Source organism: Carassius gibelio, chromosome A15 (genome assembly GCF_023724105.1).
Source record: "Carassius gibelio isolate Cgi1373 ecotype wild population from Czech Republic chromosome A15, carGib1.2-hapl.c, whole genome shotgun sequence".
Classification (NCBI taxonomy): Eukaryota; Metazoa; Chordata; class Actinopteri; order Cypriniformes; family Cyprinidae; genus Carassius; species Carassius gibelio.
Window position 1 is genome coordinate 19,450,033 of NC_068385.1, and position 17,879 is coordinate 19,467,911.

Genomic DNA, 17,879 nt, shown 5'->3' on the forward strand with positions numbered 1-17,879 from the left:
CACCGGCCTTCCCAAAAAGACCATTAGACAGCTGCAGCTCATTCAGAGCACTGCTGCCAGGATTCTGACTAAAACCAGAAAATCTGAGCATATCTCAACAGTCCTCGGGTCCTTACACTGGTTTCCAGTTACATTTAGGATTGATTTTAAAGCACTTTTACTTCTTTATAAATCACTCAATAATCTAGGACCAAAATATATTGCAGATATATTCACTGAATATAGGCCTAACAGACAACTCAGATCATTAGGATTAAGTCAGTTAGAAATACTAAGGGTTCACACAAAACAAGGGGAGTCCGCCTTTAGTTACTATACTGCCCACAGTTGGAATCAGCTTCCAGAAGATGTCAGATGTGCTAAACACCAGTCACATTTAAATCTTGACTCAAAATTCACCTGTTTAGCTTTGCATTTATTGAATGAGCACTGTGCAATGTCTGAACCGATTGCACTGTATTTTACATACAGACCATTTGCAAACATGTGACTACGACCACATGACGACGCCATGATGGACGGCAGAATCACCAGAAGCAAAAGCTAAATAGTAGTGGACGAACGGGAAGTTTCAATCAGTTTAAAATAAATAACACTTAACTTTATGGCTTCTTCTATTGAACAAGCTGTCGTGCCGTTATAGGGCATCTGGTAGGTACTCACAAAGAACGGTATTTGGAGAAGTTTGAGATCGCAGGATTGGAGACCGATCTTTACCTTTTTCCTCCATTAGGGGTACCGTAAATAGCGTAGTAGGCCTAACTATTCAGCTATTACTGCATAGTTAAGAAACAATGCAGTTTTATTCCTAATAAGAATATTTAGTGTTGACAGCCACTTTAACATTGTAAATACACAGTTTGACCATTAACACAGCACTGTGCTTACATACAAAAAAAAAACAAAAAAAAAATTATTACATGAACGAACACGAACTCGTACTCGTTTGGCTTGCCGTCCGTCCTACAGCATAGCTCTTCTGCTGTCCATCATGGCGTTCACAATTCGCACGTAGAGGGTGACGTCCCGTGCAAAGGGACTATTCATTGTTTTTAATGTAAAATAATTTTCTATATTTAACTGTTTTAAATTCATTTTAAATAAGTACATTTTTTTTTATCATTTCCAAAGTTTTAAAATCGCTTTTTACATTTTTTTTTTATTATTTTCCTTCATGATTATTTTACTTTATTTTATGTTAAGCACTTTTTAATTACCATTGTCTATGAAATGTGCTATATAAATAAACTTGCCTTGCCTTGCCTTACAGTTTAACTCTGTGTTCTTGTCATATTTTATTACCATTTTCTATAGCAAATGTGATAATATCAGAAATGTTGAAGGTATCTGAATAAAAAAAAAAAAACTTCCAAACAGGTGTGTTGAATCAAGTTGGAGCTAAACTCAACAGGACAGTGGTTCTCTAGGACCAAGCTTAGACACACCTGGACTAGACCTTCATTTACATCATGTTCAAGAACTCAGGTTCTACCTGACACATCGAAGAATAGAGATGAATACATCTGATAGTCCTCCTCAGGTTCTGTATGAGAGGGAAGGGAATGTAGATTGTTCATCAAAGCAAAGTATTCGTCTACGCTGAAGGAGCAAGTAACAGTTTAGTCACAGGGATATATGTGTTTTCAAACTTAAACCTCTTTAACATGTTAATATGGAATATCATTTTACACCTCCTATCAAGTATGCTGAGTAGGTATGAATTGCAGGCATTATATTTTTAGCTAGCAATTGTTCATTGTAAAACTTTAATGTTTATCGAACAACAAATGAAAATGAGAGAAACATTCACTCTTCTTCAATTAATAATTTTTATAAATGTAAAAAAATATATAATTTTCCATATATGCTATTACAGGCAAAATAATTTGTTTCATGTGCATTTTTTATTGTACTTGTCCTATTTCTGTATTTTCTTCTTTCTTTATTGTATTATTGAATGTTTTCACTCACTGTTGTTTGTTCAAAGTAAAACTCTTAATCAGGAATTAATCTTATTTTTATGAATGCACTGACAGGGGCCGCCTGAATAAGTTTAGGGCCTATAGAGCCCCCAAAAGTCTAGGACAAGTAATGGTGGATAAAATAACATTTTTTGTGAGAGAGAGTGAAAAGGAACTATTAGAAAAGACATTAATCAGTGGACACGACATGTACCCTAAACTGTAGAATTAACAGAGCAGTGTGAAGAGGATGCGCTGGGGAAGTTGTGGCCTAATGGTTAGAGAGTTTGACTTCTAACCCTAAGACTGTGGGTTTGAGCCTTGGGCTGACAATACTGTGACTGATGTGTCCTTGAACAAGACACTGAACCCCCAACTACTCCCTGTGTGTGTGTAGGAGGGAATATTAATCTTTATATTTATATAAACAAAGATATGCTTTAGGACTGAGGCAAATACTATAAATGATTTGTATTGCATTTTTTCTTTTCTTTTTCTTTACAATTAGCCCACTGAGCAAATAAACTACTTATAACAAATAAGTTATGTGTGTGTGCGCGCACTTTGGATGGGTTAAATGCAGACAACGAATTCTGAGTAGGGGTCAGCTTACACTCTCAGAAAATAAAGTACATAATTGTACCTTTAGGGGTACAATAGCTGGTCACTGGGGCTGTACCCTCAAGGATACAGCTTTTGTACCCTTGGCAGGATTTGTATATATATAAACACACATGCTGAATTAAAATCAGAATTTACTAAATCCTTTTCACTTTAAAAAATAATGTTTAACTATAACATAGAAATGATCATCTACTGAGTGAGTGTAATTTGCCTGAAAATCCATTTCATCTTCTGGTTTCAGTATAGTCCTTTTTTATCAGCCTTGACACTGCATGCATGAAAGTGACGCTCATAGAACAAAGGATTCAACATTTTTTTCTACAAAGGATCCACATGGTGTCTATGTTAAAGAGATACTTGATTTTACCAAAACAATGGAATAGACTCAGAATGCAGTACATCTCGACCTCGGTTACTTCTACCTAAAGGTACAATTATGTACTTTATTTTCTGAGAGTGTACCCTCAAGGGTACAGCTTTTGTACCCTTGGCATAGGGTACATAAAACATCAACATCTGATCCTCTGTAATTCTTAATAACAGCAGATGTTAATCATTCATGCACAATCTTCATTTAATTAGTCACTTAATTATCTCATTAACTTTAACTCTTTAAGGACTTAGCTTGAGAGGGATTTAAGGGATTTAAGGGATTTAGCTTGAGAGTTGTTTGTGACTTGGAAGGAATGACTTGGTTCCTCCTCTGATGACCATGCGTAACCGTGTTATGACTTCGTCTCCGCCAAAAGAAAGAAACAGAAGAAACCGGATGTTCTTTTAGATTCAAGCAGCCAATCAGGACTGGCTCTACAAATTGTACCTTAAACTTTAAAAGAAACGGTACATATATGTACCTTTTTGACCCTCAAAAAGGTACATACATGTACCTTGAGGTCCAATAATAAGCCCTATGGGGTACATTAGTGTAGATTGTACCTTGGGGGACAGAAATGGACTCCTACTGTACCCCTATTTCTGACAGTGTACTTGGCTGTCATATCATATAATGTTAAAACAGTGGAAAGAGAAGCTGGCATCAATGTGTTTCAGATCTTGTTTAATTATTTTTCATGCAGAATGACACTGAGCATCAGTATTACTAATGCACATACATGTGGTTAATGTTTTTATACATAAATCTCTCACATTATTACAGCTTTTCTTAATTGCTTAGAAAATAAAAAGCATTATAGTAGCCACATATCATCAACATAAGAACACTGTCTAAAAGTTTTTCAAAACTTCACAGCTCTAAACACATATTCATCTCTTCACGCCATCACAATGTCTACACAAGCAGCAGTTGTCACAGTGTGAACACCAGTTTGCAACCTTTGTACCCACCATTCAGAACCACAGGATGTGTAAAAATAATCATGTGTGAATTAAATTGCTGTAGATATAAAAAAAAAAAAAAATCTGTCTAAAAGATGTAGCCTATTTATTTTTTATTTTTTTTGTATTGTAATGTATTTTTGTATGTCTTTCAAGAGACATTAACTCTCATACCAGGCTGTTGTTGAAAATAATAACCTGTTTTTAATGACTTCCCTGGTTAAAAAATAAAATAAAAATAAAATTAACTACATATTCAGGAATTGTTCAAAACTTGAAAGCATTATTTTTATCTGGAAATGAACTGTATTTATATCTATATATTAAGGCAGTATTACGCTGCAAAGTCCAAAATAAGCATTTAAAATTCCTGGTTATTTACTTTTAATGTGATATAGAAAGTTTTTTTTGTTTTTTTGTTTTTTGTCCAGAAAAATAGGCACTGTTTCTTTCTTAAAAAGGAAACATAAACAGATATAAGCAGGACACTTACACTAAAATAAGGAATATTCATACTTACAAACGATTTGTGTATTTGTATGGTTATAATGTGTTAGAAAGGTCTGCAGAGCAGAGGGGTTTGGCCATATTACCACTAACATATTATTGCTCAAAGATAGCAAAAAACTGTTTTATGAAATGAGAACTGACTCTTTCTTAGCTGTTCCAAAGTGTAACATACATTAACACAGGGTTTCACAAACACATCCCTGGTCCATGTGTCCTTAATCAAACACACCGGATTCAGATCATCAGTTCATTAGTAGAGACTCCAAGAAGACAAAGGAGAGATGCAAAATGTGCCGTGCTGCGGGGCCTCCAGAGATGTGTTTGAGAACCGCTGCATAATGAGCCTTTAAGTCAGCTTGTGTGACTAAGAGCGGAAGAGTTACAAGAAAGAATGTGAGAACAAAATAAATCTATATAATTTTATGTTTGTAGTGTATTTAGAATATATTTAATTAACCCACAACATAATTTAATATCCACTTGGGAGTGCAGTTAAACTGTTTATTAGAAACAATCAAAGCTGACTTTCAAACCAATTTTTTTGCATCATTTCTCCAGTCACACAATCCTTCAGAAATCCTTTTGACAATCTTATTTTCTACAGTAAACATTTATTGATATTATTATTATTATTATTATTGTTGTTGTTGAAAAGAGCTGTGAATATTTCTTCAGGTTTTTTAGGAGGAATATATTTAAAGAACAGTATTGTCTTACATTTGTTACAGTTACATTTATTTGTTACATTTACATGTTACATTGTTTTAACATTGAGTTACAACAAATGCGTTTTAGAAACACACGGTTATAACAACCAGAGAAAACACAAAGACTGAAGTCAAGGGTCAAGAGCCCAACTAAAGCAGACACTGATCTCTAACATGGTTACTTCAAATGAAACAATAAATCAACATCTAAACCTTAGTTCATTCTCAATAAGATCTTCTGTAGACGTCTGACAGAAATAAAGTCAGTCTGGTTATTAATAAGTGGAGCTGCTGATGCTGTTTGTGGGGTTGTTTAATCAGATCTTGAGAGATTTCATGTATTTTATTTCAGTTGATTTCATCTAAGTCTGTGTCTGAAGTCAGTTGTAGTAGTTCTTGTGTTTCTGTTTTCTTCAGTGATTCTGTTTGTTAACAGCAGCTGTTCATCACTAATTTACCATTATCACTCAATTATGTATCAGTTTCCACAAACGGTTTGAGTTCCTTATCAGGTTTTACAGTGATATATATTTACGCATTTGAACTTCATATACATTGGAACTATTGCAAGAATACTTCAGTTACACTGTTAAAGACCACTTTTAGAGGCATTTAAAGACTAATATAACTTAAATATCACATGATCCTCATCAATAGTGACATTAAAACAAATTTAGGATTAATATTAAGAAATGTGCATCGTGTACTAGAAGTACTCCAAAAAAGTTGAATTGTAACAGATTTTAACTCTACTTAGTATGAAATAAATGTATTACTTTTTAATAGGGAAGTCATCATGAATCAGGAGTGACTCCTGCATTAAACACACGCACGCATGCACACACACACACACACACACACACACACACACACACACACACACACACACACACACACACACAGAGAGAGAGAGAACAGTCAGTAAAAACGATTCATTTCTGCATTTAATGCAGTGGTTTCTCCAAAAACATGACTTTTACACTAAGCATAGATACTGTCTGAACTGGTGATTGAGATGCTGACAGATTTCAGGATGAAGCTGAAGTTTTGACAATGTTGCAACAGATGAATCATTATCAGACTGATGTTTCTTCTTCTTCAGAAAATGTAACTGTTACATTCACAGAAAATATCTTCTTATGTGTGTGTGTGTGTGTATAATGACATGGGTATGACACAGGTATTACAAGGAGAGGGTGACTTATGAGGACATAACCCATGTCCCCATTTTTCAAAACGCTTATAAATCATACAGAATGAGTTTTTTTGAGAAAGTAAAAATGCACAAAGTTTCCTGTGAGGGTTAGCGTTAGGTGTAGGGTTGGTGTAGGGCCATAGAAGATACAGTTTGTACAGTATAAAAACTATTACGCCTATGGGATGAACACACTTGTGTGTGTGTGTGTGTGTGTGTGTGTGTGTGTGTGTAAATAGATATTTAGGAGGGAATATGAATCTATATATTTATTTAAACAAAGATATGTTTTAGGACTGAGGCAATATTCAGTTCAATACATTATTTGTATTGCATTTTTTCTTTTCTTTTTCTATTCAATAAGCCCAGTGAGCAAATAAAAGACATAATAAATCAGTCATGTTTTACCTCTCATTCTGCAGCATTTGAAAACCAGCATGACTGTCACTAGCAGATATGGACAAGCTGCCAGCACAGAGCTGAGTATGTTGAGGACCGAGATCTGAGATTCTGAATGAAACACTGAAAAGAGACACACAAGCATTTTATCATGGACTGTATCTGAACAAGAACATATGAAGAAATAAATCAGCTCATACATACAGCTGTGTTCATTTGAGCCTCCTCTGACTGAGATCCAGCTCTTGGGTGACTCTCCTCTCGTCGGGTGTTTGCAGTAGTAGAAACCCTCATGTGACTTTGAGACAGTGGTGATGTTCATCTCTGTAGTTTGATTCTGGATGAGTGTTCCATCTTTATAGAAATCAGCTCTGAGGTTTGCTGGGGTTGTGTGTTGATATAAACAGCGCAGAATCAGATGATCTCCTTCAGTCACAGGATGAACAGGACTCTCCAGAATCACACCAGCTACAGAAACAGAGCAAACACACACTGATCACAAAAATAGTTTCATTTTATAAATGATTACTTTTTTGGTACTGCTTCCTTGTTGAGTGTTTTTTGTGCACTGATGATTAATCAACCTGTTTCCTGCATTGATTGTAAACTGATTGTAAAGTGATTAAATACAGAAACACAGACTCACAGTGTACAGTGATATTAACAGGATGATGTTTCTCTCCAGATTCAGACTCACACCAGTACACTCCAGTGTGTGATGGGACGGTGGAGCTGAATGTACATGTAGATCCTCCACGTAATGAACAATCTTCCAGCCGTCCATCGTCTGTGTATCTTCTCACTCTCCATCCAGTAGAGTTACTCTGGTCCTCACAGCTCAGAGAGAGAGAGACAGATGTGAAGTGTTGAGTTCTGCTGGGACTGACGATCAGAGAGACTGGAGGAGAAACACCTGAGAAGACAATCACAGCTGTAGTTTCAGATTTGAGTATAGAAATACTCTTGATTAGATATGAACCGATAGTTTAATTGTGTTTGAACTCACCAGTGACCCACAGCAGCTGTGTGTTGCTGAACGGTGTTTTATAGACTGATTTCTCTCTCTCTGCTCTGCACACATAAACTCCTGTGTGATTTAGAGCAACAGAACTGACCGTGTAGTTTCCTCCTGCTCCTCTGCTGCTGTCTGACAGCTGATCATACTGATCTGGAGAACCAGAGAATGGATATTAAATGGTATTTTGGGCTTGAATCAAATCAGCTAATCAGAAGTTAGCACATGAAGCACATTATAACTTACCTGGTGAGACAGTTAAAGTGAACCAGCTGAACGTCCAGCCTGTAGAGAAGCTGTGAACCTCACAGATCAGAGTCACTGGATCTCCTTCAGTCAACCAGTTCTGTGGAGAAACACTTAAAACTGCTCTGGGATCTGAAACAGAGAAATCACTCATTAATAACATGTTAAACGTGTGATTGTGTGTGTGTGAAGAGATGATGAACCTCACCTGATACTGTCAGTGTAACTGCATCACTCATTTGTGACCAGCGTGATCCTGCTGTCTCTGATCCATAACAGGAGTATTCACCTGCGTCAGACTCAGTAACAGACCAGAGTGTGTGTTCCTGTAGATCACTGACAAACCTGACTGAACCTTCTTTATACCAGATGTATCTCCAGCTAGTGACTCCTTCATCATATATCTCACATCTGAGAGTGACTTTCTCTCCTCTGAACACATGTTGAGCAGGTTTAATGGACACTTTGGGTTTTGGTCTTTCTGTACAATGACAACAGTTCAGAATCAAAATAATGTTCTGGTTTTAATGTATGAACACAGTTACTTGATTGTAAAACAGTGATGCTAAAGCAGATTAGACTGAAAAGCTGCTGTTGCAACACAGTCTCACTCTAAACTTGTTACATATTCACTTTTTAACCCACAGAGTACACCTTTAGTGTCATTTTTTGACATACAGGGTACTACATTGCTTAAATAAAAAGACTTTGGCATCAATGTGCTGCCTGAAGGACATGGGAATTTTATTGTCCTGATAAATTATATATTGGGTAATGATTTTGACAATATATTAGGTCTATTTAGTTTATTCAGCAGCTTTATCGCTTGCTCAGGAGCAAATTACACTCCTGCATCCCCAGCTCAAAATTGCATGCAAAGAATTAAATGTTTCTTGATCTGAAGCATAATGTATACAACTGAAAGCAATGGAGTATGCTGCACTTTGAAAACTGATGCTAAAGGCATACGCCGAGCATTAAAGAGTGACGCTAAGGGGATCTGACCATGTGTCATTGTTTGCATGCACAACTTTTGTTTCAATCAGACTAAATTCATTCAGACTGGTAAATCTGAGTTTTATATTAACGCTAAATAAAGCCACCGGGTTGATGTGTGAGTTCATATGTCACAAGCTTCAAATTGGAATTGATTTTTACATGCATACACTGATTCAGTCCGATTGAGCCATCAGTCTGATTACTATTGGATTATTTGGTTGCATCTAAATGGAGCCACTTGACGAGTCTTGATTACTGCTCTTATTCAGTGTCTCATAAATGTATATGTGCATTAAGTAAAAATACTTGCCATATATTGTTACTACTACCGGTTTACTGTAATCGGTGTAATATTCTCTTCTTCGTGCTCTGCACCTGTACTGTCCTCCATCAGAGTCTTTCACACGATTGATTGTTCACATCACCCATATGTGGGGGAGGGGAGGGGTCACCCCCTAAGAATATGATTAAAAACCATGCTGTGTATTGTAAATACACAGAGTACACCTTTAGTGTCATTTTTTGACATACAGGGTACTACATTGCTTAAATAAAAAGACTTTGGCATCAATGTGCTGCCTGAAGGAAATGGGAAGTGTATTCCCCTCATAAATTATATATTGGGTAATGATTTTGACAATATATTAGGTCTATTTAGTTTATTCAGCAGCTTTATCGCTTGCTCAGGAGCAAATTAAACTCCTCCATCCCCAGCTCAAAAATGCATGCAAAGAATTAAATGCATCTTGATCTGAAGCATAATGTATACACAGTATTGGGCAGTAGCGTCGCTACAAGCAGCGAAGCTACTAGTTTAACTACATTTCTCAGTAGCTTGGTCGTAGCTTCGCTACTTTCTGAATCAAATAGCTTTTCAGTAGCGAAGCTCTTTTTTTTTACCAAGTAGTGTGGTAGCTTCCACACAAGCTACATTTTCGCAAGCATTTCTGAAGCTCAAACTCAAATCGGGAAATACAACTGCTAAGATCGCTGATCCTGGATCAGTAGTGACGGGACGGCGCTACTTCATCTTGTCCGTGTTTACGGTGGATAGCAACCCACTATATTTATGATGCATTACCGCCACCTTCTGCTCCAGATGGTACCACTCCTTGGCCAGTCACGCAAAAAATTATTTGATGAAATGATGGCATAGGATGAGGTCGGAGAACAGTTAGTCCCGAGGAGTGAGTCACCGTGGCCGTACCTCGACAAGTACATGGCACTGACCAAGACAACAGAGAGAAAATATGTTGCTGCTTGTAAAAGTTATCAGGGTCCAGCCTGGCCATTTTTTTTGTACTGTTTGGAGGTCTTGCATTTTGTTCTGCAAAGTCCTACAGTATATTAAGCATGCCCATGCAACAGGTGTATACACTTACTTGTGCGCACATTGTTAATTACATGTATTTTGATTGTTTTTGTTGCCTAATTGATGAGGAGCACAAAAAACTATTAAACTAAACAATTACACCTGCCTATCTGTTTGACTGACAGTTTTGAGCACTGAGATAGCATTTACTTGTAATAAAACGTGTTCAAAATAAACAATTTTTTTAAAAAGTAGCTTAGATGTAGCAAGCTACTGTTGATGTAGCTTAGCTTGCTACATTTCCCGGGGGGGGGGGGGGGGTACCTTCAGTGTAGTGAAGCTTCATTTACTGTAAAGTAACTGGTAGCTTAGCTCACTACATTTTCCAAGTAGCTTGCCCAACACTGTGTATACAACTGAAAGCAATGGAGTACGCTGCACTTTGAAAACTAATGCTAAAGGCATACGCGAGCATTAAAGAGTGATGCTAAGGGGATCTGACCATGTGTCATTGTTTGCATGCACAACTTTTGTTTCAATCAGACTAAATTCATTCAGACTGATGAATCTGAATTTTATATTAACACTAAATAAAGTAATCGGGCTGATGTGTGAGTTCATATGTCACAAGCTTCAAATTGGAATTGATTTTTACATGCATACACTGATTCAGTCCGATTGAGCCATCAATCTGATTACTATTGGATTATTTGGTTGCATCTAAATGGAGCCACGTGACGAGTCTTGATTACTGCTCTTATTCAGTGTCTCATAAATGTAAATGTGCATTAAGTAAAAATACTTGCCATATATTGTTACTACTACCAGTTTACTGTAATCAGTGTAATATTCTCTTCTTCGTGCTCTGCACCTGTACTCTCCTCCATCAGAGCCTTTCACACGATTGATTTTTTTAGTTGCAGCTTCAGTAGATTCAGGCTTTGAGTCTTTTGTCCAGAGAAACTCCCATCCATTCTGTGACTGAATCAGCTCACATCTCAGAGTAACTGAGTCTCCAGTGAACACTGAACTCTGAGGCTCAACAGTCAGAGTTGGTTTGGGAGGACCTGTCAATATATAGTCAGTGTGATCATTTATGAAAGGTTTTCAGAAGAAGATCTTGTCTCCTCACTAGTAAATCATTGATGTCTTTTGATTTCACAGACAATGCAACAAATTGCAATAACAAACAAGTTTAACATCCTCATGAAAATACTTAAAAGACAACAAAGTTAAAAACCCACAACCTCTGAATTAACAACCCAGAGCTCGACCCACTGTTTCACATCACCCATATGTGGGGGAGGGGAGGGGTCACCCCCTAAGAATATGATTAAAAACCATGCTGTGTATTGTAAATAACTATGCTTTAAATACTTGTTTAAGTAGTAAAACAACACAAACGGGGCATACATGCATTTTAGGTTTAGAAACATTTTGAGTCTTGTTTTTTTGCAGAGACAGCAGTTTGCATGGGAATTTTAAATGGTCAGGGTTTCTCATCTCTGGCCCTCGACGCTGACTTTCCTGCTGAGTTTAGCTCCAAACATATTAAATTAAACTCACCTGCCTGTAACTTTTTCTAGTGTGTCTAGATTCAAGATTTTTCTCTGCATTTTTTTTGCTGTGTTAACATTAAAAGAATAGTTCACCAAAAATGAAAATTCCTTTATCTCTCTATCAATTCTATCAGGGTTTTTTATTTGTATACCATCAATAAACCTGAATTTGTTTTATAGTTATTTTGAAGAATGTGGGTAACCAAGCAACTTAGTCCAGGTACAAACAAGTTTACCATCCTCATGGAATACTTAAAAGACAACAAAGTTAAAAACCCACAACCTCTGAATTAACAACCCTAAATACTAAGTTTAATAAATTTTACACACACAAACAAGCATAACGAATGCACTTCACAATATTAGGTTGCTGTGTTATGAACATGTTAAACTGTATCGCACACATAGTGGTACATTTATTCATCGTACAGATGCAGTTTTTCATATATGTTGCACTGTACAGCCCTGCTTTAAAGGGATAGTTCACTCAACAATGTAAATTACCCCATGATTTACTCACCCTTAAGCCATGCTAGGTGTATATGACATTCTTCTTTCAGACAGATGCAATGGGAGTTGTATTAAATAACGTCGCTTCAGAAGGCCTTTATAAACCCCTTGGACCTATGTGTACTTCTTTTATAATGGATGGGTACTGTTTTTTTATATATATACTTTAAACGTTGGGTTGAGATCCACTCACATTATAAAGCATGGATTAGCTAGACATAACTTAATACAACTCAGATTGTATTTGTCTGAAAGAAAAAAATTATATACGTCTACTGTAGGATGACTTGTGTCAGGGGCGTAGATTACGCGGGGGACGTGTCTTTTAATATCATGGAGATTTGTCACGTCAGTTGAAAGTCCACTCGAGAAGCAGTCCACAAAGATTCCTGACATCTACTCGTCTTTCCAAGACATCTTCTGCCCCAAGAGAGCTTCCCAGCTACCATCTCATTGGCCATGGGACTGCGCCATTGACCTGATTCCTAATGCCCCATTGTCCAGAGGAAAGATCTACCCGTTGTCACTTCCAGAGACCAAGGCCATGGAGGACTATATTCAGGAGGCTCTCAGTCAAGGGTATATTCGGCATTCTACATCTCCCGCAGCATCCAGTTTCTTTTTTGTGGCCAAAAAGGATGGAGGGCTACGGCCATGCATTGATTACCGGACCCTTAACCAAAGCACCATCAAATTCAAATATCCCCTTCCTCTCATCCCTGCGGCCCTCGAACAACTTAGGTCTGCTACCATCTTCACTAAGTTGGACCTTACAATCTGGTGAGAATACGTGAAGGGGATGAATGGAAGACCAATTTTGTGACCCCTACTGGCCACTATGAATATCTGGTTATGCCCTATGGTTTGGTCAATGCCCCTTCAGTTTTCCAAAACTTCATACATTAAGTCTTCCGGGAGTTTCTGCATCGCTTCATGGTCATTTATATAGATTACATCCTCATCTATTCCTGGAATTAAGTCGAGCATCGTCACCACGTTACGGAGTTCCTCCACACGTAAGAGCACATCACCTCTTCCTGAAGGCCGAGAAGTGTTCATTTCATCTCCCATCTGTCCAGTTCTTGGGTTACATCATTGACCGACAGGGCGGTCTGCATGGATGAGAGGAAGGTGGCTGCAGTCACTAGCTGGCCAGAACCCACCACGATCAAAGAACTCCAGAGATTTATTGGATTTGCCTACTTTTACAGACGTTTCATATGAGGCTACAGTATCATCACCACTCCTCTCTCCAACTTACTCAAAGGTAAACCGAAGAATCTTCTCTGGACTCCTGAAGCGGCCACAGCCTTCCAATCCCTCAAATCCACCTTCACACAAGCTCCACTCCTGACGCATCCAGACCCAGAACTTCCTTTCGTCGTGGAGGTGGACGCCTCGACTTCCGGAGTTGGAGCTGTCCTCTCTCAACACCTAAATTACTCCACCCATGTGCCTACTTCTCACGGAAGCTTGGCCCGGCGGAGAGAAATTATGACATTGGTAACCGAGAACTCCTGGCCATCAAGCTCGCCCTGGAGGAGTGGCGACATTGGTTGGAAGGGGCCATCCATCCATTTCAAGTGATCACTGACCATAAAAACCTCCAGTACCTCCGTGACGCTAAACGATTCTGTCCCCATCAAGCCAGGTGGTCATTATTTTTCTGAAGGTTCCACTTACGTCCTGGCTCTAAGAATGTCCGTGCCGATGCCTTATCCAGATTGCATGATTCTCCAGAAACACCCGAGACCACTACCAACATAATACCCGAAGATATCATCATCAGTCCCATCGAATGGCCCACTCCTCCAGCCATCGCCACTCCTGATCCCCGACCTCCGCCGGGCTGCCCACTTAATCGTCAGTTCATTCCTAGGACACAACGGGTAGATCTCATTCACACTGTTTACACCTCCCTGGGCACTGGGCACCTGACTTCATGACAGCTATCCGAGCGCTTCTGGTGGCTGGACATGGCAAGGGATGTTAGGAGGTATGTCCTAGGCTGTAAGGAGTGTGCAATGTCCAAAAGTTCCCGACACCTACCTGCAGGAAAGCTCCATCCCTTGCCAATCCCTAACTGTCCCTGGTCACACCTAGGAGTTGACTTCATGACAGACTTACCTTCGTCGGATGGAAACACCTGCATCCTCGTCATAGTAGATCGATGCTCTAAGTTCTGCAGACTATGACCACTGAAAGGTCTCCCCACTGCCCTGGAGAACGCTGAACTTCTCTTCAATCACGTCTTTCGCTATTATGGGATCCCAGAGGATATTGTATCATACAGAGGACCCCAATTCATATCCCGAGTATGGAAGTCATTTTTTAAACTCCTAGGTGTGACAGTCAGGCTCTCCTCTGGCTATCACCCTCAGACCAACGGCCAGACAGAGAGGAAGATTCAGGAAGTGGGACGATTCCTCAGGACCTTCTGCAATGGTCACCAGAACTCCTGGAACCAGTTTCTGGGCTGGGCGGAGTATGCCCAAAATTCACTGTGGCAACCCACGACAGGCCTCACACCATTACAGTGTATCCTTGGATTCCAACCCCCTCTATTTCCCTGGGATGGTGAACCATCTGAGGTCCCCGCAGTGGATTACTGGTTTCGGGAGAGCGAGAGAGTCTGGGACGAAGCTCACCACCATCTGCAGAGGGCAATTCGCAGATCCAAGACAGTTGCTGACCGGAGGAGGATTTCTGGCCCAGTCTATGTTCCGGGAGATAATGTTTGGCCCTCCACTCGCGACATTCATCTGCGACTCCCCTCCAAAAAAAATTTTTTTTTGCTGTGCTGCAAGCACTGAATTAAAGTTACAGCGCATTGTTCGCAGTAACAATGAACATGGATTAACACGGAAATGCAGTCATTTCACAATAAATGTATACTAATGCAAGCCTACTGTGTTTCACACGCAACACATGGGATTTGGCTTGATTTAAAGCAAGAAAAAGAGAAACTTTAGAGAAACAAGGCAACATTACATATGCACTTTTATAGATGCAGAAAAACAAAGTTATTTAAGACCCGTTGGATTGCATGTAAAAAAGATTTAAATGCAAAAGGCACAAGAGTTGACTGTTTCTGTCAGTGGTAAGTTTTAATTTTAAATGTTTGTGATATCCTAACAATAAAAGTAGGCTAATGTTGTGTTTAAATGTGTTACAGCTTGTTTCAGCAACTTATTATAAAAACCTAGCAGTCAAATGTATGAGTTATATGTTGTTTATATTTCAATTTAAATATGTATATGAAAGATTGTTACTGTACTGTGATGAAAGAGTATCACAATGCTGAAAAACTTTTTTGATTTGTTTAATTTTTTTTTTTGTTACATGCTTTGATATCAAAATAATGAACAAATGTTGTTTTTTGTGGCTTAAACTGCCGCGGATCAGTAGCGGACTGCAAACGCGCCCTGTGTGAAAGCACAATGAATCCGTGCTGCTTCAGCACCACATATGTAACACACACCGACTGCAGACGCACTGTAGACGGATTATATGTGAAACAGGTGTTAGTCACAATACATGGAATAGCATTAGACTTCACCTTTAAAAAAAACTGCATAATATGAAGGAGAAGAAAGGCATCACTTAAAAACATGCTAAACATCTGTTTATGAAGGGATGATGAAACTCACCTGATACTGTCAGTGTAACTGCATCACTCTTTTGTGACCTGGGTGATCGTGCTGTCTCTGATCCTTCACAGCTGTATTTACCTGCGTCAGACTCAGTAACAGACATGAATGTGAGTTCTGGCTGATCACTGAAATAAAAGAATGTACCTTCTTTATTCCAGATGTAGATCCAGCTAGTGACTCCATCATATATGTCACATCTGAGAGTGACTGTCTCTCCTCTGAATACATGTTGAGCAGGTTTAATGGTCACTTTGGGTTTAGGTCTTTCTGTACAATGACAACAATTCACAATGATAAAATATGACAATAAAATAATAAAAATCAGCTGTTTTTACTGGATAAACAGTTTATTCCTCTAGTTACAACACACAAATAACAAATAACTTGTTTAAAATGTGTATTTAAAATCATTATAAAAACGTTCCTTTTCACAGTTAGTTTGTAACAGTGTAGAATCACTCATGTGAATATGTGATGAGATTCACTCACCTTCAGTGTGTGCAGAGTGGATGCTTGAAATCAGCACTAAAACACAGAGAATAACTCACTAGAATGTGAACATGGAGCTGATTTTGTGTGTTTTACATTAGTTATATAAAGATAGACTGTTCTTCCTTTGCTTGTAAAACACCATCATTTTACTCTCTTACAGTACTACAGTACTTACAGTACTTTTGTGTCAGTATCTGAATATGTCAATATTTAGTTTGCGTTTTTTTTTTTTTCATCATCATAGCAGAAAGTGTAATCCCAAGCAGAGTAATAAAGATAAACTCTTTCTAAAGACATACCAGTGAACATCTAGTTAAAGCTTCTGTGCAAATCAACAGAACTGACTCAACAAACACTATTACAAAGAACAATAAATAAATCATTTAATAAATAAACTGATTGAATGATCAAAACACGACGGAGTGCATTTCTTTTTCAAATCCGGCACTAACTGCACACTTACTCCCTCAAGCTCATTTTTACAGATATATCATGGAAGGGCAGGACAAAAAAAAGAAAAATGCAGGAACAATAAATCACTTGATCCTATTCACAATATAAGAGCAATTAAAATCACTGAAATACATCACGAGAAAGCAGTACTCACAGAGCACAAGAGGAAGAAGACTGAGCTCCATACTGACCGAATAATGACAGACGGTTAAAGACTCAAGATGTCCTGATACCTACAGTCAACATAATGACTCATTAAAGACATTCAAACACACCTCATGTGTTAGAGAGAAAAAATAAATCATTTGAGAATGTGGATCTTTTTTAGAAAATGTCACCGAGCTCAAACTGAACAAACCAAACCACACAAATGAGCTCATGTCTATCTGTTTCTATTCTATCACACCTCTGACTCTGATGGTGTTGAGTTTGGCTCTGATATATTTGTATCTCTGAACACAGAATCATATTCATACACCAAGACAAGAGATTTAATGATTCTTATGTCTGTTCCTCACAGCAATGACAAATACAAAAGTGTAATTCAACAAGACAATAGTCACTGTGCACCATGCTGTCTTTCTTGCTTCAGTAGCTAAAATCTAGTAAAGGATCATTTTTCCTTCTATCTAAAGACTTTTAATGGTTGTTTACATGTTTAGAGCCATGAAAACACCAGGCTCATAAGTTCTGTTTAGATATTTCATTAGTGTAACATATATTTTAGTTGTTAAGCTACACTTTTAAGGGTCAACACTTGACTGGAATTCTTAACTATTGCACACATAATTAGCTCACACACACATGCATGTATCACACTAATTATCATCAGTGGACAGTCACACAGTGGGATCACAGCGAGGGTAACTTTTTTATGAGTAACTGACACATTCAAGAAAATTACTTTCA

General features: G+C 38.1%; 1 protein-coding gene across 4 annotated transcripts in view; it reads right to left on the reverse strand.

The window, feature by feature from the left end:
* Positions 1–6,109: 6,109 nt before the first annotated feature.
* LOC128028709 (Fc receptor-like protein 5) overlaps positions 6,110–17,879 on the reverse strand; it is a 26,069-nt gene continuing 14,299 nt past the window's right edge. The window contains exons 1-9 of one of the 4 annotated variants that reach the window (XM_052616020.1): positions 17,125–17,200; positions 16,515–16,550; positions 8,201–8,473; positions 7,993–8,124; positions 7,738–7,899; positions 7,378–7,644; positions 6,936–7,199; positions 6,741–6,854; positions 6,110–6,248 (exon numbers count right to left, since the gene is read on the reverse strand). In XM_052616020.1, coding sequence (XP_052471980.1) covers positions 6,214–6,248; positions 6,741–6,854; positions 6,936–7,199; positions 7,378–7,644; positions 7,738–7,899; positions 7,993–8,124; positions 8,201–8,473; positions 16,515–16,550; positions 17,125–17,155 — 1,314 coding nt within the window. In that variant the 5' untranslated portion in view covers positions 17,156–17,200 and the 3' untranslated portion in view covers positions 6,110–6,213. Of the gene's footprint in view, positions 6,249–6,729; positions 6,855–6,935; positions 7,200–7,377; positions 7,645–7,737; positions 7,900–7,992; positions 8,125–8,200; positions 8,474–16,022; positions 16,293–16,514; positions 16,551–17,124; positions 17,201–17,879 lie in introns of those variants that run through there. The other 3 variants (XM_052616023.1, XM_052616021.1, XM_052616022.1) reach the window with 3 other exon arrangements.